The sequence below is a fragment of the Rousettus aegyptiacus genome, unplaced genomic scaffold, assembly GCF_014176215.1.
Source record: "Rousettus aegyptiacus isolate mRouAeg1 unplaced genomic scaffold, mRouAeg1.p scaffold_m13_p_1, whole genome shotgun sequence".
In the NCBI taxonomy this organism is placed as follows: domain Eukaryota; kingdom Metazoa; phylum Chordata; class Mammalia; order Chiroptera; family Pteropodidae; genus Rousettus; species Rousettus aegyptiacus.
This window is the reverse complement of record NW_023416284.1, coordinates 17594657-17616804: the sequence shown is the minus strand read 5'-3', so window position 1 is coordinate 17616804 and position 22148 is coordinate 17594657. Positions and strand designations below refer to the sequence as shown.

The window sequence follows — 22148 nt, the reverse complement described above, 5'->3', positions numbered from 1 at the left end:
TTGAATGTAGACTCTGAGAAGTTATAAGATGTATACTATAAACCCAAAAGCAATCACAAAAATAACAAAACAAAGTTATAGCTAGTAAGTTAATAAAGAAGATAAGATGTAATTAGAAAAAGATAACTTACAAAAGGCAGAAAAGACAAAGGTAGTAAGAACAGATGAGACAATTAGAAATCAAATATCAAGATGATAAGACTCAAACCTAAGCACATTGATCATATAAAAACATAGTTTAAATACTCCAATTAAAAGGCAAATTGTCATAAAAAAGTAAGACCCAACTATACACTGCCTGCAAGAAATATACTTTATTTATTTTATTATTATTTTTTCACACCTACATCACCTGGTATTTCTAGGTGGCCTCCTATCCAAGTACTAACCAGGCCCAGCCCTCCTTAGCTTCCGAGATCAGATGAGATTGGGCACATTCAGGGTGGCATGGCCATAGACAAGAAATAGACTTTAAGTATAAATACACAAATAGGTTTAAAGTAAAAGGATAGAAAAAGATATACACTGGCAACACCAGTCAAAAGAAAGCTGTAGTAGCTATAATAGCATACAAAGTAGATTTCAGAGCAAATAATATAGAGACAAAGAAGGTAATGTCATAATAGTAAAGGAATCAATCAAAATGCATACTCCTAAACATATATGAAACTTTGAATAACAGAGCTTCAAAATACACAAAGCAAAAACTGATATAACTTCTAGAAGAAATAGACAAATCTACAACTATAGCTGGAAATTTCAATATCCCACTCAATAATTGACAGAATAAGTGGACATAAAACCAGCAAGGATATTGTAGACTTGAACACTTTCAACCAATTTGAACCTATTGACATTTATAAAACACTTCACCTTTCTTCACACTCCACTTTGTTTTTTTCAAACAACAGTAAAATGCACATTCTTTTAAGTGCATGTGAAATATATACCAAGATAAACCTTATTCTGGATCATAGAACAAGTCTTGGTAAATTCAAAAAGATTCAAGTCATACAAAATATATCCTTGGACTACAATGGAATTAAAGTAGAAAACAACAACAGAAAGTTCTTTGGAAAACTCCGAAATACTTAGAAACTAATACACCTCTAAGTAGCCCATATATCAAAGAAGAAATCAGAAGGGAATTTGAAAGTATTTTAACTGAATAAAAACACAATATACCAGATTTGTGGGATATTGTCAAAGTGATTATTTGGGGGAAACTCATAGCACTAAATGCCTATATTAGGAAAAAAGCAAGGTCTCAAATCAATGTTCTCAGCTTCTGCTTTAAGAAATTAGGAAAAGAAGGGCAAACTAAACTCCAACTAAACAGAAGAAAACAATAAAGATTAAAATAGAAATCAGTGAAATAGATGCAGAAAAAGTCAACCAGTGTTCACTATGTGCCAGGCACAGTACTAGTGACTGAGTTTACATATATAGCGCCATTCCCTGAGGTCCCCCACTAGTCGGTTAGATAAACATCAATTGGAAAATAATCATATCAGAATGCTAATGATCATGATGGAATGCTCAAGGTGTCAGATGTTTAGGGGAGGGGGAAGTGAGGATGGTGGCTAATGGTTCAGGCTTTAGAGACTCACACCTTCAGGTCTCACTCTGCATGATCTTGGGCAAATAATCTAACCTTGTCTTCTTTTTCTATAATATAGATTTAATAAAAGTCCCTGCATGGCATAGAGCTGTTTTAAGGATTAAAGAATGCCTAGCACATGTGGCAAGTACTCATTAAATGTCAGGTACTATCAGAGGTAAACACATGCACAAAGCCAGAAAGGGGTGAAAGAGGGAGGCATGGCCAGGGAAGGGGTCTTTCTTCCCAGAAAACTGTACTCATCTTCTTTAACATTTTCGGAGTCACGTAAAGCTAGATTTATAATTCCATTACAACTGAAACTGAGTTTTTATGGTGTAGTCGTGACTATATTAGCTTAGTTTAGAAAAGTTCTGTCATTTTAACCAGGTGGAAATAGTTGATACTTTTTTGAGGTGTAACATATAAATTGAGGATAGGTTCTGTAGTCAATTGCCTTGCTCAGGTGAGTGCTTTGCCATTTACTGGCTGTGTAACTTGGGCAAGTTCCTCAAATCCTCCAATGTTACATTTGCAAAATGGGCACAAGAGTACTTACTTTACAGAGAGAGCATTAGATGAAATAATGTACACATACATCTTAGCACATGCCCGTGTTCAGAGATAATAGTATATTATTATATAGTTTTGGAGTTAAGTTCAAATCCTGCTTCCGCTACTTAATAGATGATTTGGGGGGAAGTTACTGTCCTTTTTGTCCTCCTGGAAAAGTATGGTGGTTCTGGGTGAGGTAACTGCATCCCTACTTGTTTGCTTGAGAAGTTTGGGGATTTTATATAATGAGCTCATTGTACTCATTGTGGGACTCTAACAAACTTTACAAATATTCATTTAATTTTCATTAAAACCCCAAGAGGTAGGTTTTTGTTTTTGTTTCATTTTATAGAGCTCTTTAGGTAGGTACTTTTATCATCCCCATTCTATGAAGAAATTGAGGAAGAGAGGTTAGGCGGCTTGCCCAAGGTCACATGGACAGGAAGTGGTAGTACCAGGATTCAAACCTAAGCAGTATGACTCCAAGTTTGGCAACAGTTGACATGATTGTCTGCCCAGAAAAAGGCCAGAAAAGCCTGTTTGGAAAAGTCTACAAACAGGGAAATGTGGCAAGATAGTTTAGGACAAAGGGCAAGACCTACACTACCTTTGACAGCTTTGTTTCAGTTCTCCTTAGACATCAGGAGAAATGCAAGTATTTCCCACACAGCATTAATTATCCACCCCTACACCCTGTGAATTTGTAATAAGCACTGGATAAATTCCCTGGTTGTTGGGGAAAAGCTGTTCATTTTACTGAGCACCTACTCTCATGTTATGTGGTAATATCGAGAGCTGGACAAAGGCTAGTCCTGGGGATACAAACAAGATTTTGACTTCCATCTGGCTCCCTCCTAGCAAGTCTGCAGTTGGACGGGTTTGTGCAGAGGGTCTACTTCCTAGGTGTGGATTTGGCCAATTTAGCCTTTTTGTTCCTCAGTTCTCCCTTGAAGATGGGTTAGATTAATATCCACTGAAGCCAAATGCTTAGAACGCTGCTTGGCATAAATGCTACTTGGGTAGGTAGATGAGCTTTCATATATTGCTGTTCCTAGTTTAAAAAGCCAACAAGCTCTCCTAGGTTCTCCAAAACCATGGCAATACCTATTGACTACCTCTTATCCTCAAAGACCATTTGCAACTGTCCACATATGGACTGGATATTCATTTGGACCACCATTTACCAAAACCCAAATTCACCCAAACCTCAAACTGACCCCAAAGACTTCTGAGTTCATGAGCATCCCACCTTCCCCCACCTTATATTCTTAGCCCCACCCAGAATCTAGACCCTTACCTTCTAGATGATTCCCCACTAGCCCCCATCCTTCAGGGCCTGACTTCCCTACCATGCTGGCAGCCTGTACAAGGGTTTGATAGTTTCCATTGTGACTCAATCTCACATCACTCAGGCAATTTTCTTCCAGGCTAAAGTGCCCCACTTGGAAACTGATAGTTTTAGCACGCAACAGCTGTGCAATTTTTATTTTTAGCATTGTTTATGCCTACAGCACCTGGTCTTCCTAGGTGGTCTGCCATCCAATTATAAGACCTGAGCTTGCTTAGCTTCAGAGATCAGACATTGGGTTTGTTCAGGGTGGCATGATCCCTAGACTATGGTCTGTGGCTCCACTGTGGCACAAACCCAAGACCTGCTTGTAAAGATGTGCTGTCCAATAGCCATGCAATTTTAACATTTATGACCAATCATATAGCTGCTAATGCCCATTTACCTCTGCAAAAAACTTGACAGGATTGGTCTAATCATGAACCCAGGATCTATCATTCAACACTTTATGTCCAGAGAACCATTTAGCCCAACAACTAAGTTCATGGGACACACATCTTAATTTAACCCAGCCTTGAATATAACCAGCTAACTATATGATGAAAGTAGGATCTAGCCAGGGAGCTTTTACCTCGGTCCTATGTAACTGGTCAGGAACCAGTGGTATAAGTGTGATACAAAGCTGAACACAAAATTGACAATACACAGGACAAAAGCTCAGGGTTAGTATGTAACTAATCAGCTATTAACTGTTATAATAGGTATTTAACAAGGACTTCTATTCACTGAATACTTTTTGGGCTGATCCCACATTTCCATATAAAAAAGAAACCACAAAGATGAATATAGCTCTTTATTATTCATAAATACATCAGAAATTGACATCTTTAAAAAGATACCCAGGTTCATGGGCTTCTGTTAGGTAGTCAGAAAACCCAGTCAACTTGGTTAATGATGAAAAAGGCAAAGTAACATCTGAAGTTTCATGACATTTTCATCTCATAGGGTCTCTTGGGGCTCCCAGATTCAAGGACTGTACTATCCTAAAAAGAGCTGCTGACATGCTGACAATCAGTGCCTTCTGCAATTATAAATTCCAATGGGTCACTTGACTAATGGACCATTCCACCCCTTCCAGCTGTTAGGGGTCTGGAGCCATGCCTAAACTTTTATTTGTATTGTCACCCTTTGATGAATAAAGAGCAGTTACACGTATCTTCAATAGGGTTATCACTTTACCAACTCTCCTTGCCAAATAAAGGATGCAAAAGCATTGTAAACTGTCAACAATTTACATAAAGCTCCTCTTCTCTCCTGAATGAAAAAAGAAAAGGAATAGTTAATTAAGAGTCTTACTTATGATCTTAAAATTTAAATTTTAGTAATCTAGGTGTTTCCTGCATGGTTTGTCTCCTCAGTCATTGTCCACAGGACTCTGAGAAGCTGTAGGAATATGCAGGCGCAGACTCAAGGCCCGGCTTCATCTCCAACGTTGTGGAAAGGGACTGTACATCACTGGGGCGGAGCCCTATGCTCCCCTACGCCACCTGGACAGAGCCCCAGGGAGAGTGACCTCCTGGGGGTACCCACGTTGGAATGCCTAATCACAAATTTGTGTAATCTAAGGCAATACTGCTAAACAGCATGATTCCTCAAAATCCATTAGAGATGTCTTCAATCCATACCACACATGTAGATTTGAGTGCATAGTGGGTTAAGTAACTCGTTTGAAATCAATTCCAAACCAGCTACCACTATTGACTATTTCATGGTATAGCTACTTAATCACTCATGTGCGAGCTTTGCTGTGACTCTGGTTATTTCAACCCAAACTATCAAAATTTTTTCATTTGAAAGTGGAAATAACCCTATCACACAAGTATTAAGGATGTGAAAATATTAAGTTTTACAGGGGGTGGAGGAAAAGCCATCTCTCCAACAAATGAACATACATCTAAGATGATGTTAACATACCTACAAAAATGTAGCAAAGCTATCTGGATGTAATAAACAGCAATAGATTCTTCATGAAAGGGGACTGAGCTCAGAATGATTAAATGTCTTCTGCAAAATGTTGACAAACACCAATAAGCCAAAAGTAATTTGTAGATTTACTTACCCCAAACCAAGTTATTTGGAATCTGGAGTGAATGCTGCAAAACAAGGAAATTAAAGAGCTTAATCTAGCAGTACAGTAAAACTGATTAAAGCAAAAATTTCCTTTTACCTCTAACCAACCTAGATTTAGACAAGGTGCTCTACAGAGCTGTTTCCTGCATGGTTTGTCTCCTCAGTCATTGTCCACAGGACTCTGAGAAGCTGTAGGAATATGCAGGCGCAGACTCAAGGCCCGGCTTCATCTCCAACGTTGTGGAAAGGGACTGTACGTCATGGGGCAGAGCCCTATGCTCCCCTACGCCACCTGGACAGAGCCCGGGGAGAGTGACCTCCCGGGGTATCCACGTTGGTTACCGAAACAGTCAACGAAGCTCAAGTTCAAGACGGAACAGCAGTCACATATCAGAAACCAGAATCAACTTTCAGCCAGGTACCTAAACATCTGGATTCTTAATACTTCATTAGCACGCTGCCAAAGAAATAGTAAACGCAGATCCGTTTGGCAGGAATTACGCCTTATATATCTTTAAACCGATCATCTAGGGTCGTGAAATTACTCTTAAATGTCAAAGTCGGCAGTAAAGTTAAGAGCCGTCCGCTTCGAAATCGGGGCTCAAACGTGGTTGGGCATCAGGAATACCGTCCTGCGTGCGACTCCGAGGACGATGAGATTCCTAGGAAGCAAGATAATAAACGGCACAACAGCCAGCGTGGGAGGGCGGTGGGATGCGATTTCACCGTCTCGGCGAGCACGGTGGTAGCTCGTTGCTCGCGTCTCTTGGTCATGGCCATCGCCCGCGCCTCGCGAGGCCTCCAGAGCTCGCGAGAGTCCGATCCAAACCCACTGCACGACTTACGCGTACTTAGCGCGGATGACGCAAAAGGCAATCTTTCTAAATAGTATAATCTCCACAAGAAGGGTTGCTTATCTGGCCCGGGTACTAGACCTAGAGCTGGTACACCAAGAAGGTAAAAACACTCACCGAACAAAACCAACGCAGATCGAAAACTCTTCCCCGAAAAGACTGAGCGAGCCCAAAGCATCCTCATTTATACCTTCTGAAGAGACCGGAAATCAAGAAATGTCTATTGCGCCTGCGCCTGCACTGCGCCATGCGCAGTTAGGGACTCAAAAATTCGCTAAGGGAGCTGGGAAGCTACTGCCGGCTAGGCCCCACCCCTATCGGGCTCAAAGTCATTGGTCTGCGGTTTGGCTCTATCCCCGGTGGGGTAATGTAAATTACAGAAACAGTTTTTTAAGTATATAGACGGGTAGGTACATTTCTAATAGCAAATTTACTTATTTTTGCTCAGTTCACCCAATATGGAGGATATACTGTTAAATAAAAAAGTTGAAAAATAGACGTCATCTAGAGAAATGCAAAGTCTCAAAAGGGATTGAATCTGAGTGTCGCATGTAAAGATTTGATAAATGCCTAGGTAAATAAGAGCTCCTACACAGAATTGGCTAAAATTAAAAGCCTCATATGAACAATAATGGATGGACTTAATACTACTGAACTGAACACTTATAAATGGTTAAAATGGCAAATTTTATGTTAAATAATATTTTAACCCAACTAATGTAAAGAGTTGGGCAAAAATCCTGAAGCTACATGTGAAATAATTGCAAATGTGTTAAGATTTCAAATACAGTGTTATGCAAATAACTCACAGCTGAGATATGAGTAGAGTACTTCATGGTGTTCCTTCTAAAAGATTTTGTGCTGGGTATTTTAAGTACATTATTTACTATCACAGCAATTGGTACTATTTCCCAGATTTTAAGATGTGAAACAGACCTAGAGCAGTGGTTCTTAAAATGTAGTTGGTGGATCCTGAGGTCCCGGAGACTCTTTTGTGGTCCATGAGGTCAAAATTATTTCATAATAATATTTAGACTTTCTTTGCCTTTTTCACTGTGTTGACTGTACTGATGTTCTGAAATGAAATCGTGGGTTAAACTGCTGGTGCCTTAGTGTATTTATTTTAAGGCCCTGTCACTGAACAATACTGGTGGTCGTATTCTTCCTCATCGCAAATTTACAGTTTTCAAAAAAGTTGGTTTTACCTAAGAATATCCTTGAAGAAGTAAAAATAATTTTATTCTTAACTTTTGCATATCCATCTTTTTAATATCTGAATGAGAAATACACATAAAGCACTTTTGCTGCATACAAAAGTACAGTGGCTGTCTCCAGGAAAAGCACTTATGTAATTGAATTGTGTGCTGAAATAGCCACATTTTTTTCATGGAATACTATTTTACGTGAAAGAACAGTTAACATCTTTTACCAACTATATATCTGTGAGACTAGATCATCTTCATTTACTTGAACCAAAACAGTGTATAGTAATACATTGAGTGCAGAAGCAGATTTAAGAATTGAACTGTCTTCTGTTAGACAAGAGATTTGCAAAACATGTAAAGCATTGCCACTCTTCTCACTATTTTTGGAAAATAGTTATTTTTCTTGAAAATATATTATCAATGTGTAATGGGTTATTTTGAAATGTATTTTTTAAATTTCTGTTTTAATTTTAATTTTAGGATAAATAGATATTACAGGTAACGTAAGTTCTTTGGGGTTCTGAATAACTTTTAAGATTGTAAAGGGGTTACAAAACCAAACTGCTTGAGAACCAGTAAGTAGTTTAGAGGAGGACAGATAATTCTACTACTTCTCTGGTGATATTACCAGTATTTGGTTACCTTTGAATCACTCATTCAACGTTTACTTAGTGGATATGACTTCTTTGCTAGGCATTGTCCTATAGACATGGGGGATTCTAGATGAAACACTTTTATCAGTCCTTGAGAACTCACAGTGGGGGAAATAGATAGGACAGCAAATTATACTATTACTGTATGACATAAATAAAGTATTCTGAGAACACAGAGGAACTAAACGATATGCTAAAGGCTGAGACACTTTCCCTGGGGAGTTAAAATCTGAGCTAAACTTGAAGGGATAATAATAATAATAATAATAATAATAATAATAATAATAGAGTGGGGTGTGGATGATGACAGCATTCTAGGCTGAGGAACTAGCTGGCCTGTGGTCCCTCCCAGGAAGGGCGAGAAGAAGTCAGCTTGAGGAAGAACATTAAAGGAGTTCTCTCTTTTTCTCTAATAACTGCGAAGTTGAAGACCATTCTCAGCAATCAGACTGTCAACATTCCAGAAAATGTGAATATCACTCCAAAAGGACTCAGTTATTGTGAAGAGCCCCAGAAACACCTTGTGAAGGGACTCCAGTCACATCAATGTAGAACTCAATCTCTTTGGAAAGAAAAAGAAGAGGCTCCAGGTTGACACATGGTGGGGAAATGAAAGGAAACTGGCTATTGTTCGCACTATTTGTAGTTATGAAAGAACATGATCAAGGGCATTACACTGGGCTTCTGCTACAAGATGAGGTCTGTGCAGTCTTATTTCCCCATCAGCGTCATTATTCAGGAGAATGGTGGTCTTGTTTGAATGAGGCCAAGTGTTGTTTGTTCAATATCTCAAGCCCAGAAAGATGAGTTAATTCTTAAAAAAGATGACATTGAACTTATATCAAATTCAGCTGCTTTGATTCAACAAGCCACAAAAAAGGTAAAAACAAAGATACCAGAAATTTTTGGGATGGTATCTATGTTTCTGAAAAAGAAATAGTTGAGCAGGGTGAAGATCTAAGTTGTCTAGCTACAGAAACACAAAGATGTTGGATGATTCCTCAGACTTATTTGTGATATTTTAAAGGTGCAATAAAAACTGTGTATTGGGAAAAAAAACATTAAAGGGAGAAGTGCCTGGATTTTTCATGAGATTGGAAAGTAGGCAAGAGCTAAATTACAAAATATTGTGTAGTTCAGGCTGAGTTAAAATTTTATCTTGCAGGTAACTAGGGGCCAATAAATTTTGAAGTAAAGAATTGCTGTGACTATCTTGGTGTTTTAGAAAGGTAATTTCAGCAGCAACACTGAAGGAAAGACTCGAGATTATAAAGTCCTCTAGTCTTTAAATTTGGATGATAAACAAGGCAAGATTTAGAAATTTTAGGAATCTAATATTTAGGAATTGAGACACTTCCGAGATAAAGAATGCACAGAATTTATTGTCTCACTGGACCTGTGTTATTTAAGAGAGGCACTTGCAGATGATACCAACGTTTCAGACTTAGGAGGCTGAACATATGATGATCTAGTCTAACTCTGATAATTGAGAAAGTAGGCTGTGAGGTACATATATGTTACCTCAGGAACATCTGGGTGTGTATATATATTTCCAAAGGGCAAATGGATATAGGGTTGGACTCTAGCAAGAAACCTGAGTTATAGATAAAGGTGTAGAAGTTATCAGAATGAGTGATGCCTGAATTCATCTTGAGAAAGGAGAGTGATGAGAGGACTTGGGAACTCATTTAATTGGTGGTCAGGGAAGAAGCCAGCAAGACAGAGAAAGCATGATTGGAGGAGACAGGTATCTGAGAAGCCAAGGAAGTTTCAAGGTCTAGCACATGGTCCAAAGCATCAAATGCTACAGAGTGATCAAAAACATTAAGAGCTGGAAACAGGCTTTTAACTGAGAAGTTGCTGGTGTCCTCAGGGGAAGCCATTCAAATTTGTATTTAGTTTAGATTTTAATGAGGTGAGTGAACATGGCTTTAGAAATGGAAAACTATGTACAGACCGGATGCCATGACCTAAGTCAAGAAGCCTGTTCAGTTTACATTTCCATCACTTCTTTTTCCTCTACTTGTCACTCGTTTAGTTCAACTGCTTGGACTATAAGTAAATTTAACATTAAAATGTGAAGGGGGTTTAGGAAATGCAGGAGAGAGAGGTTGAAGAGAAAATAAGGGTCAAGGGAAGGTTTTTTTGGTGGGGGTGTAGGAAAAGATAAAACATTAAACAAATAAATGATTGAATAAATAAACTGTGTGTGCCTCCTTAGAACTAGATGGAGGGAGATTGAAGATATTTGTTCCTGTCAGAGGACCTCTGTTTTGTGAAGGAGGCAAAAATTCTTCGGGGAAGAAATTAATGTTTTCCGCAAAGGAGACAGACAGATGGAGTAAGTGGTCCAGCTTGCTGGTGGTCCTGCTTTTCCCTTCAGGCCTTGAACTGGAATTGAAACAGCTGGCTGTTTGGGTTTCAGGGCTTGGCTTTTCTTTGTTGTACATTCTCATCTTTTACATTTCCTATCCCCTCCCCTTCTCCCATTTAATATCTATTGGACTTGCCCTGATAGTGGCTTTCCAAACCTGTCACTCTACAACCATTAGCCTTCCCTCTCCTGGGGTACGGTAATCTAAATCCATTAAGAACCCAAATTCATTTATTGTTTCAGGAAACACTGTTCTAGAGACAATGCTTAAACTCAGGGCAATTTGAAGGCACTTTGGAGGGCTAGAAGGAAAATCTGGGAGGAGGTAGAACCCAATGACATGAGCAGCTCTGACTCATGGTTTCAGCCTTTGGTGAAGGGTGGTACACTAATCAAGGCCACTCTGAGGTGACAAGTAGAGTCACTGGTGAGGCCACCTGGATTGAAACTGAGCTGCTAGCCAGAGAGTACGCGAGGTACAAAGTGCCTTATTGTGATGTCAACCTGAGGTCTTATTATATGTGGTCCACACAGAGTAATCCTTATAGGGACAATTGATTGGGATGCAATTGCTGGTCCTTGAATATATGCAGTGATTACATAATTTGCTTAGACCTGGGGGAAGCAACTTTACCTCTCAGGTACTTCACTGGTAAAATGAGTGTATTTGCACTTACCTCCCAGGCTAGCGGTAGGATAAATAGGATGAAGAACCTAGTGCAGTACCTGGTACATACTGTGGGGTCTATAGTTGACTTTCCTCTCTGCAGTCTCCTCTTTTTCTGTATGTGTGCACAGACACAAACATGACTGACCTTCATCTCTGGCTACATATGTTCTTACTATTATTTTTCCCCCTTCATCTACTTCTCATTGAGGGTCTCTAGTAGTATTTTAGGTATCATTTTAAGCTGGCGTAAATCTTTTGGAATAAGGTAGAATATAAAAGAAACACTTCACACCAGAAGAGTATAGTTTAATTCTAAAATACTTTAATAATTAATATCGATAAGACTGATATACAATGCAATTATTTATTTTACAAGGAGATTCTGTACATCAGGGAAGCATCTTGAAGTACAATACATCAGGCTTTTATTTATTCTTTACATTATGATTGTGAATTGTTACTTACACAGAAAGGGAACACAAAATCCATTATACATATATATATATACATAAAACACCTAAAAAGACTCGACCCCAAAGTTTCTTGTTTCAAAAGAACAACGAATGAGATGAAGGATGAACTAGATTTTTTAGTGGCACATAGAAAGCAAAGTAGCTCAGGAAATCAAATCCTGTTTTAAGCTTGGCACATTAAGGGAAAGAAAGGCAGTGAAAGAAGGGTTTGACAGTCATTTTAGGCCACAAAGTATGCTGGTATAAGCCAACTAACCTCCAAACCAACAAGATAGAAAGGTTAGAAGAAGTCAAGTTAGCAGTTAATGTGTGGCCACCTTACACACAGTCCTCTAACAACTTTGTAGAGTTGTCTCATCTTTCCTCAGTCATACCAAATGTTAATGAGTTTCAAGATGTGGAGCCGGTGTATCTCCAGAGCCATAAAGCATTTGACAGTAACTGAGAATTCAAATACCTCCTTATTCCCCATACAGACAGAAGACACTACACTTTAAGGTCACTTTAGCTTTTTTTTGTTTTGACCTGATATTTCAATTCATCAGCAAATCTTACATGGACATGAAAGGAGAAAGAACAATCTGAAAGATTACATACAAAAGAACAGGGACGTCAGAAGAAATCTATACAACAGCCACAATTTCCTGCACATTATAGGGAAAAAGCCACATTCATCGGTTAAATAGAAACCATTTTTTCTTCCACTTAGTGTGGATAGGAATTAGAGGGAAATAGTGAGGCTGTATGGTTTTGATAAAAATACAAAGAAAGTAACTGAATCTTCTGTTTTAGGAAATTATATTAATATATATTACAAATACAAAAAGGGGTGGGGGCTGAGCCAGTGCACGGGCACCAGCTACACTGGCTACAGCTTGGAAGAGTGGGGATGAATGAGGTGGCAACTGCCAGAGAGGGGAAGGGGAAGAGGGCAAACAGTACTGAGGAGGGGAAGGGCAATGGAGCGTGATCATGCCCCTCTTAATTCTCCAGAGACCTTTTCTTATTCAGCACCCCACAGCCCTAGGACCTCGCTTTGATTCTGGCTGGAAGTATAGGGGCCGACAGCACACGAGTGTTCCTACAGAGTTGCTACAACTCTGCTTTATGGAGAATACATCTATTGGTCAGAATGATTTAGAGTATCAACAAAAGTACAACAAATAGCTCTTCAAATTTAAGCCATGAGTCGGTTTTCTGCCAAGTTGGCTTTAACATAAAGGCTTTTTTTTTTTTTTTTTGGTATATAGAAAACATACATGATTTTGCATTATTACAACTTAGATTCTGGTTACAGCTCAGATTGTTTAATAGAAAAAACATAAGTTTCCATCACATCTTCAAGATTTTTTAAAAAATAAAAATGAGGACAACTTGTGTCAACAAGGACATGTCAGATCCTGAGCTTCTCCCGGGCTGGACTGCCTGAAGAGGACTATATTGCTGGGTTACAAGAGGTACGGTGCAATGCTTTCAACTGACATGCCAGTGTGGTATGAAGGCTTTCCCTGGAGGTGGGGGCCCCCCTGCCAGAAGGTTGGGGCCCCTGAGAAAGTTTTCCCCATCACCAACTGGATTTGATGGCCAGAATTTAGTCACAAGTGGGTCTCACAACCAGGACAGAACAGGTAAGGCTAACGGTGCACACACTGCCTCAGCACGGGCAGTCGTCTTAGGGCGAGGGTGTGGTGCAGTCAGTGAGACTCGGAACCTGCAAGTGGCCTGGAATGTTGGTGGCTGGTGAGGGAAGTCCCCCTCAAGTATGCTGCTATATTAAAATGTTCAAAAGCACTGACAAAGTGTTCAGTTTTGCTCAAGGCAGCACACAAGAATCCATTCCAGTGAAATGCTACATTCATAGAAGTGCTGTTCACCCCAGAAATATATCCCAGGGGACTCAATTCTGGCTGTGCTGGGAAGTGCTGAAGTTCCTGCCAAGTCATTCTGGAGACTGAGGCAGCAAAGCAGCTGTTTTGGGAGTAGTTTAATTCCTCTCTCAAACTTCAGCATCATGGACGATGGTAGCTAAAACAGATGATCAAAAAGAGCTGAGTTACCAGATATTGTAGATTGCTATTATCAATAGTAATAAAATATTATGTTCTAATTTTTGCAAGTCGCCTCTCCTCCGCTCTAATTCTACCTGACATTTCTGTAGCATCTGATACTCCTAAGTCTCCCGACCCTCTTCCTCCTTCCTTGAAACTCTCTTCTGGGTTCTGCGACACTATCTTTTCCCTAGTTTTCCTTCTTCCAATTGCTTCTCCTCAGTATGCTTTCTGGTCCATTTTCCTCAGTTCACTCATTAAATCCGAAAGGTTTTCCCTTAAGAACCACGATCTCTACTCATAAATTTGCTATCTTTGGAGCTTGCTTTCTGTTTGTACTCCAGAGTGCATACTCAACTGTCTTCTAGGAATCTCCATGTCAATGTGTCACAGGCTCAAACTCAACATATCTAATTTATTTTCTAGTTTGTTTATTGTCTGCCTTTCTCTTTAGGAATAAAGGCTTGTTAAGGACAGAGACTTTATCTTGTTCCCTGTTATATCCAAAGCACATAGCACTGTATCTATCATGTAGTAGGTGCTCAATCAATGTGTACTGAAAATAATGCCCAAACTGTTCACCTGAGCTCCTTGTCAATGTCACAGACCTTAAAAATCACAAGTTAGAAATCTAAGCATCATTTGGACTACTTCCTTTGATTCATCTCTGCAATCAATACACTGCCAAATCTTGTTGATTCTATGAGTGAAGTGTACTTCAAATCTATCTCTTGCATTCTCACTACCACTTCCCCAGTTTAAGCTCCCAGTTCACTCTCCATGGCTATTTTAGTTAACTTCCTAACTGGTTTCCTTGCTGCTAGTCTCTTCATCCTTCTACATCACCTTCTACCATTTCACCTGAGCTTGTTGTGAAATACAAAGATTTCCAATGGTTCCAATAACCCAGCATAACAGTCAAAGCTCTTCAAAGTGTGACCGGAACCCATCTTGCTGGTTTCAGCTTCACCAAACTAAGTTCCCATGTCTTCTGCTCCAGCTACATTTTCTGTTACTCAGAAACATCGTGCACTTTCCTACCTCCCATGGCCTTGCTAAAGCTGGTTCTTTTGCTCACAACGTTCCTTCCTTCCTTCTTGTCCAAATAAATTCTTTTATATACTTTAGGATCCAACCTAAATGTCACCTTGTCCATGACTCTTTCCTTAACTGTTGCTCACTATAGTACCTTCTATGATTACTAACAACAACAAAATTGGCCAACACTAACATAGCTAGGAAATAGTGACACTGGAATACGAAACCTGGCAGTCTCGGGACTAAAAATGACTGCGACATTTATCATATTAACTGCACTGTATTTAGTAGGACACAGGTCTTTTCCCATATTAGATTACAATCTTCTTGCTGGCAAGTATGTATGGTTTGTTATTTGAGTTCATATTTTAGTACCATGAATAGTGTTATTGCTGTTCAGAGAATGTGCCTTCTCTACTGCAAGAGTTCAATACAAAAAAAACAAAAAACCAAAAAACAACAAAAAATCCGTAATTAAAATAATTTGCCTGTATTGTCATAGAAAAAAGTTTAACAATATTTTATTTTTCAGCTTTGCCTGTTCCTTCTTTTTACAGCAAATTGGAATTGTCCTTATATCTTCTTTATTAGCCTCTTTTTATAAATGTTCTAAGAGTCATGTAGACACTTTCAGTGACTCCATTTTTGGCTAGCTGATTCTTTAGGTGCTAGGTGGGTCCTCAATCACAACACTAATTCAAAATCAAAATATTTCTTGGCTTGTTTCATGAGGACAGCAAATTAAATAGAATTTATACACGAAATACGCAAGATCAACTGAGTTAGAAAGAACTGAAACCAGAAAGGGCGAGATCTTGTTTAACTCAGCAGTAACATCCTCATACATAACTCAGGACAGTGAGGTAAAAGGAAGAGAGCCTCCACTGGCTTTTTAGTCATTCATTCCTTTTTCTAAATTCTGGTTCTACAACTTACTAGCAAGTCAAGCAAGTTATCTACCCCTTTTATTCGTCGATAAAATGGGGATATTAACACACCTTGAAGGTTTAAGGATTAAATAATATACATATAATACCACATTCAGTGTAGGTAGACATTTACTATTGACTCTTTAGTTCTGATCCCTTTCTCTCAATGTAGTTTTATAGTCAACACTGAGTGTCCTTCTTTTAATAATGTCATTGGAGCCCCTTCTATCTGAACAACTCTGGGGTGTGTGTGTGTTTGTTTTTTGGTGGAACTCTACTTAATACACAGTATTTGAGTCTTTTGGCTCTTACCGTGTAAAATGTTTGCTCTCTTCATGAACTTCCATCTCTGAGCTTTTAAATTCATTTAATTCTTTTCTTATGGCAGCCTGTGGAGTAAAAACAAAAATGTTTCAGCATCTTCTATCTGCTAGAGCAGAGCAGTGTGATTTACCATTGATTCTCTATTGTGTTTAACTCTGTGAGTCACTGTAACCCACAGCAAGCAACTCTGAGAGAAGAAAGAAGCGCGGCCAACACACTGGGTGAAGCTCTGAGCCAATACACATCGCCTTCCTTGACATTATTCATCTTATAATAAACCTACAATTTCCAGGTCAATCAAAACATTTGAAAAGCTTAGATAAGATACTGTAGCTTTCATAGTTTCCACAACATGTGAAAATGCTTTTCCTGTTTAAAAAGTGAAATATGGGTAACTACTAAAATATGCCACCCAAACTCCCTCCATCCAACATAACCACTGTTAAAAATGTGTTTTATTTTCTTCCAGATTTTTGTACTCTGTGAGTAGCAAGGATTTTCTTTTCCTTCACTTTTGATGGTGGTAGTGGAATCAGTAGTATAAAGTTTTGGTTTGTATGTCTTGGCATTTTGTATCTTGATTACAAATTTAACATTATATCAAAAGTAGAAATTCTGTTTATGGTTCCCGTTCTAGTTAGCGTCTTGCATCCTTTAAAGAGAAAAAGAGAAAGGCAGACAGACAGACAAACACACCTTGTCAGCGGGTGTCAGTTTGGTCCAAGGTTTGTCAGCTCGCCGGTCATAATCTTGAGCATCTGTTACTTCCACATATTCATTGAACCTCAGAATCTTCCTGGCAAGTAGTTCGGCCACAGTTGGTCTTTGACTGAGCTGAAAGAAATGGAGTCTCTTAGTTGACTGTGCCAAGAATTAAGTATCAATCATGCATTCAATTTGCATCTAATCCAGTGCTTCGACCTTCTCTGTACATTCCTTTTGCTTTTGGCCTTTAAACACTACTGATACCTAGGTCCATCCCCAGAGAATCTGGGTATTGAAACTTTTTTTTATTTTTAAGCTCCTGAATGCACAGCTCAGATTGAGAACCCCTGCTATAAACCAGTATAACCAGTATAACCAGTGCTTCTTAAGCTTTATCATGCATAAAAATCAATTGAGGATCTGGTTAAATGTGGATTCTGATTAAGCAGGTCTGGGTGGGGCCTGATATTCTACATCTCTTACAAAATCCCACATAATGCCAATGCTGCTGGTCCATTGGCCACATTTTGGGTAGCAAAAGGATTAGGGCTATAAACTCACATATGTATTTATGTATTTCAAAGTAAATACATTTAAAATGAAAGCAATACCTAGTGGGTAATATTAAGAGTGAACAGTACCCAGGATAGCAGATTCTGTAATAAATTATGACTTAATATCACACAATCAGGTAACCTGCTCAATCTGAAGGCATCAAATCTAGCTGTGACCTTTAGCTACCCTCAGTCTATCAGGGATAATTCCTCTGTTCCCAGGGAAGGGGAGAAGTGGGAGAAATAGGTAGAAAATGTCTAGATCCCTCACTTTCCTGGGGATTCATATAAGTTTTAAGAAATATTTAGAGAACTCAGACCAAATCAGAAGCTATAGGAGGTGATTAAAAACTATTATCGTGGGAAGGAAAGGAAAAAGGTATCAAACCCAGAGCTTAAAAAGCTAACACAGGTCTGGTACAGAAAAGATTCCACCCTAACTAATCTGAGACCAAAGGAAAAAAAATCCAAGTTGGTTTTTCATACTTTTCAGGTATTACTAAGGGTCAGTTCAGTTTTTTCTCTAATTAGAAAATAAGCAGTCTGCCTCACAGAATTGAATGCTACACACTCCTCCTGTTACCATCTCTATACTTCAACAGGTTTTAGAGTCTACATCAAAACCCTGGGTCTACCAAATAAAAGTTAAAATTTTATACAAACATTTATTGAGCATCTTCTTGTGCCAGACATTCTTTAAATAGTAAAAATGGGAGGAAAAAGCTCCTGAATGCTGTGTTGTTTTCTATATTTGAATAATGTATTCTATTTTCACAGCAATCTATGGCAATTCAAGTCAAATAATTTCTTTCCAATCAAATAGGTTATTTGACTATAAAGCATGCATGTACTCAGTAGACAGACTGAAACCTAACATTTGGGGAACATACCTTTCTAGTGAGCCGACGTTTAATCTCTCGTTTTTCTGCTTGACGATCAGCTTCATTTTTAGCTAGAGTTGACAGAAACAAGGAAAATGACTTCAAAATGGTAATTTGGATATCAAACAAAATTTTCACTAATTATACCATCAGTGTTTCCCACAGGCTTCAAGTCAGAATAAAATACAAACTTTGAGGCTAGCTAACCAAGACAATTTTCTTGTCAACTGGTGTAGTCAAAATACTAATGAGCAAGGGTACCAAACTATGGTACCAAATCCAGCCAGTCACCTGTATTTTTACTGCCCATGAGCTAAGGATGGTCTTTTCATTTTTAAATGGTTACATTTTTTTTTTTTAAGTGAGGCAACCTTTGGTTGACCTCACAGTTTGCAAGGACCTTGTCAGCTTACAATCCCTTATTTTTTATTTTTTATGCCTACAGCCCCTGGTCTTCCTGGTGGTCTCCCATCCAAGTACTAACCAGGCCCGAACATGCTTAACTTCCAAGATCAGATGGGATCGGGCTTTGGTTCAGGGTAGCATGGCTATAGTTAAACGGTTACATTTTTGATGGCTTGATAATTACCTACATAATAGCTTCCTGTTTCTTTTGGTCTGTGGAGCTGAAAATATTTACTATGTGACCTTTAAGAAAAAGTGCAGGTTCTTTATTGAAGAGGAACCACGTAGAATGGAGATCACACTAAGTTTTGTGTGATACGTCTATAAAGCCTTCCACACTTTAAAATTTACTAAATTTCATATATCCAAATAGTGAAGAGAGAACAGAGGCTAGATTGGTCAAACTGAGCATGCCCAAAAGTAACACTATGAAGTCTAATACTTTTCAGTGTGGAGGAATTTAGGGCCAAATTTCACCCTATAACCTGGAAAAACAAACTTACACTAGATTAGAATGTTATTTCAGGAAGTTAATTAAGTACATAGAAAGAAAATTAAATACATGATTCTATTTTGTGACTTCAGAGATATGAAAGTCTGAAGAGAAAAAAGGCAGGAAGACCACTGCATCTGGGAATTGCCTTGAGCCCTATCCTCATTCCACTAGCAATAAGAAGATCCCCTCCAAATGAACAGCTATGATTTTACTTTCCTAAAGACAGAGGAATGTTAGGCAGCATATACCACATACTGCAAAATCCTTTCAAATGCCCAAGGTAGTCTCAGGATACTGTGAGAACATTAAAACAAAATGTTCTGTAGTATCTCAGTACACTAAACAATACCATAATGATATCTTGTAAAGGAAGTTTCAAGGAACTCTCTTCAGAGAAAAAAGATAATGAATAGTCCTTCCTTGACTGGTACACTCCCTCCTTAGCCTTATAGAAAATGCTTCTCTGTTATGTATATTAAAGTCAGAAATATACAAAGGACATTTTTACAACTTTATTTCCATAGCTGGACTCACGTTGTAGTATATTTCGTTGTTCTAGTTCTTCTGGTGTTGGTCTTTGACTCAATCGTCTAAAAAGGAGATAGATAAGAGTATTGTCTGTTAAACCTCCCAATCTTGTTTATAAAAATTTATTTTAGTCTTAGTTTATAGTAGCCACTACACTAGCAAGAAATCATAAATACTGCTTTGACGTTTCATTTGCTTATCTGATTCATTGTTTATGAAACAATTTTCATGTTGAAAGTGTTTATACAGATGTTATAACATAAAAAGGAATTGGACATGTAAACAGGAGCTCAAGATTCTAGTTCTGTCTCTGAAGTCGACAAGACCTATCACCAAAAAAGGCTCTCAGTCAGATCCTGAGTATACTCACTGTAAAAAGGTTTTGACTGGACTGATGGCTCCCAAAACACAGATGCTCAAGGCATTATCAACAGAAACTCTGATTCAGGAAACAAGGATGAGGACTGAGATTTTATATATATATGTATATATATTTATATATTACAATGCTTCCCATGTGACTCTGAGGTTCCTTTCTTGATTTTTAATCTCATGGTTTGGGAACCACTAGAATTTAAGGTTGTTTCTTTTGGAGTGGTATTCTGTAACTCTTATTATTTTATATTTGGTCCTTTCTGTCAAATATTTGATAAAGTTTCTCATCTCATCCACAGGTCTGAGATGTTACCACAATGTGTCATATCTGGAATCAGATAGTTATTCATTTCTTACCTTTAATTTATGTCTCAGGCAATATTTGGACTACATGCTAATAACTCTTTAGTTGTCTGCAGAAAGAACTCTCAGCCCCATTTTATATACAATATAAAATTTATGTATTTCAAAGTCTTTTTGTCCCCCTGAATAAGACCTGCCTTTTAAAATGTTCATTAAATAAACAAAAAAATCCAGTTTTGTGAAGGTATAGGTGACATATAATAAACTGCATGATTGATGTTCTGACATATGTTATACACCTATGAAACCATCACCATAATCCAGATAATGAACTCATTCATCACCTGGTATTTGGTTTCTTATGGCTGCTGTAACAAATTACCACCAACCGGGTGGCTTATAAGAACAGAAATTTATCTCTCTGAGTTCTGGAAACCAGAAGTCCAAAATCAAGGAGAATGTGTTCCATGCTTCCCTCCGAGCTGGTGGTTGCCAGCAATCCTTGGCTTTCTTTGGCTTGCGGCTGCTTTACTCCAATCTCTGCCTCCAAGTTGACATAGCTTTTCCCGTGTGTGTGTGTGTGTCCAAAAATCATATAGTATACATTCTTTTTTAGTCTATCTTCTTTCACTCAGCATAATTATTGAGACCCACCCAAGTTGAGGCATTATAAAGAGTTTATTCTTTTTTATGCTGTGTAGTATTCCATTGTATGACTATACCACAATTTGTTCATCCATTTGCCTTCTGATGGATATTTAGGTGGTTTTTCCTTTGTTTGGCATTAAAATAACTAATGAAATGGCTAGATCATATGTAAGTATATGTTTGATTTTTTAAAAGAAACTTAAAAATTGTTTTCCAAAGTAGTTCTACTTCACATTCCTATCACCAGTGTATGAGAATCCAGCTGCTCCTCTTTCTCAGCATTGTTTTATCAATCTTTTAAATTGTGCCATTTTGGCTATCCTAGTGGGCTAGTTAGTAGTGGTATCTCACTGTGTTTTTTAATTTGCAATTTCTTAGTGACTAATGATAATGAGCATCCTTCCATATGCTTATTTGCCATTTGTATATCTTCTTTGTTATTATTGTGTCTGTTGAAATCTGCCTCTCTTTTCCTTTTAAAATTGAGTTGCTTGTTTTCTTATTGAGTTTGGAGAGTTCTTCATATATTCTAGATATAAGACCTTTATCACACACATGGTTTGCAAATATTTTCTCCCAGTTTATGGTTTGTTTTTATATTATCTTAACAGTGTCTTTCAAACAACAAAAAATTTTAATTTTAATGAAGTACAATTTATCAATGTTTTTTTCTCTTAATCATGTTTGAAATCATATCTAAGAAATCTCTGACTCATATTCTGGAAGTGTGATAGTTTTAGCTCTCATACGTCACTCTGTGATCCATTTTGAGTTAATTTTTGCAAATAATGTGAAGTATGAGATTTGTGCACCAGCACCAGTTGTGGAAAAGACCATTCTTTCTCAATGAAATTGTTTTTGTACCTTTGGGTGGGTCTATTTCTGGGTTCTCTCTCTGTTTCATTGATTTATTTGTCCATATTTATGTCAATACCATACTGTTTAGGTTACTTTAGCTTCATAACATGTCTTTTTCTTTTTTTTTTTAAATTAAAGTTATTGGGGTGACATTGGTTAATACAATATGTCTTAAAATAAGACTGTGTTAGTTCTCCAACCCCATTCTTCTTCATAGTTGCTTTCGTTATTCTAGGTGCCCTGTATTTCTATAA

At 38.0% G+C, this 22148-nt stretch overlaps 1 protein-coding gene, 1 long non-coding RNA gene, 2 other non-coding genes and 2 pseudogenes across 8 annotated transcripts in view; all 6 read right to left on the bottom strand.

Annotated features, from left to right (window-relative positions):
• Positions 1 to 340: 340 nt before the first annotated feature.
• LOC118605050 lies at positions 341 to 459 on the bottom strand (annotated as a pseudogene).
• A 991-nt stretch (positions 460 to 1450) lies between these two features.
• LOC107503600 lies at positions 1451 to 6646 on the bottom strand. Its single transcript, XR_001595259.2, has 4 exons — positions 6545 to 6646; positions 5563 to 5596; positions 2714 to 4757; positions 1451 to 2622 (listed from the first exon to the last, which is right to left on the bottom strand). It is a non-coding gene; the product is annotated as an uncharacterized LOC107503600 (long non-coding RNA).
• Positions 4832 to 5038, bottom strand: LOC118606459. The gene has a single exon (XR_004952413.1). It is a non-coding gene; the product is annotated as a small nucleolar RNA SNORA73 family (small nucleolar RNA).
• On the bottom strand, positions 5708 to 5911 carry LOC118606458. Its single transcript, XR_004952412.1, has one exon. It is a non-coding gene; the product is annotated as a small nucleolar RNA SNORA73 family (small nucleolar RNA).
• A 4983-nt stretch (positions 6647 to 11629) lies between the features above and the next one.
• Positions 11630 to 22148, bottom strand: part of PHACTR4 (phosphatase and actin regulator 4) — a 75636-nt gene continuing 65117 nt past the window's right edge. For all 5 annotated transcript variants that reach the window (XM_036230817.1, XM_036230799.1, XM_016132014.2 and 2 more), the window contains 5 exons: positions 19717 to 19772; positions 18291 to 18352; positions 16838 to 16975; positions 16130 to 16206; positions 11630 to 13827 (listed from right to left, as the gene is read on the bottom strand). In XM_036230817.1, coding sequence (XP_036086710.1) covers positions 13812 to 13827; positions 16130 to 16206; positions 16838 to 16975; positions 18291 to 18352; positions 19717 to 19772 — 349 coding nt within the window. In that variant the 3' untranslated portion in view covers positions 11630 to 13811. The remainder of the gene's footprint in view (positions 13828 to 16129; positions 16207 to 16837; positions 16976 to 18290; positions 18353 to 19716; positions 19773 to 22148) is intronic.
• LOC118605334 lies at positions 18718 to 18837 on the bottom strand (annotated as a pseudogene).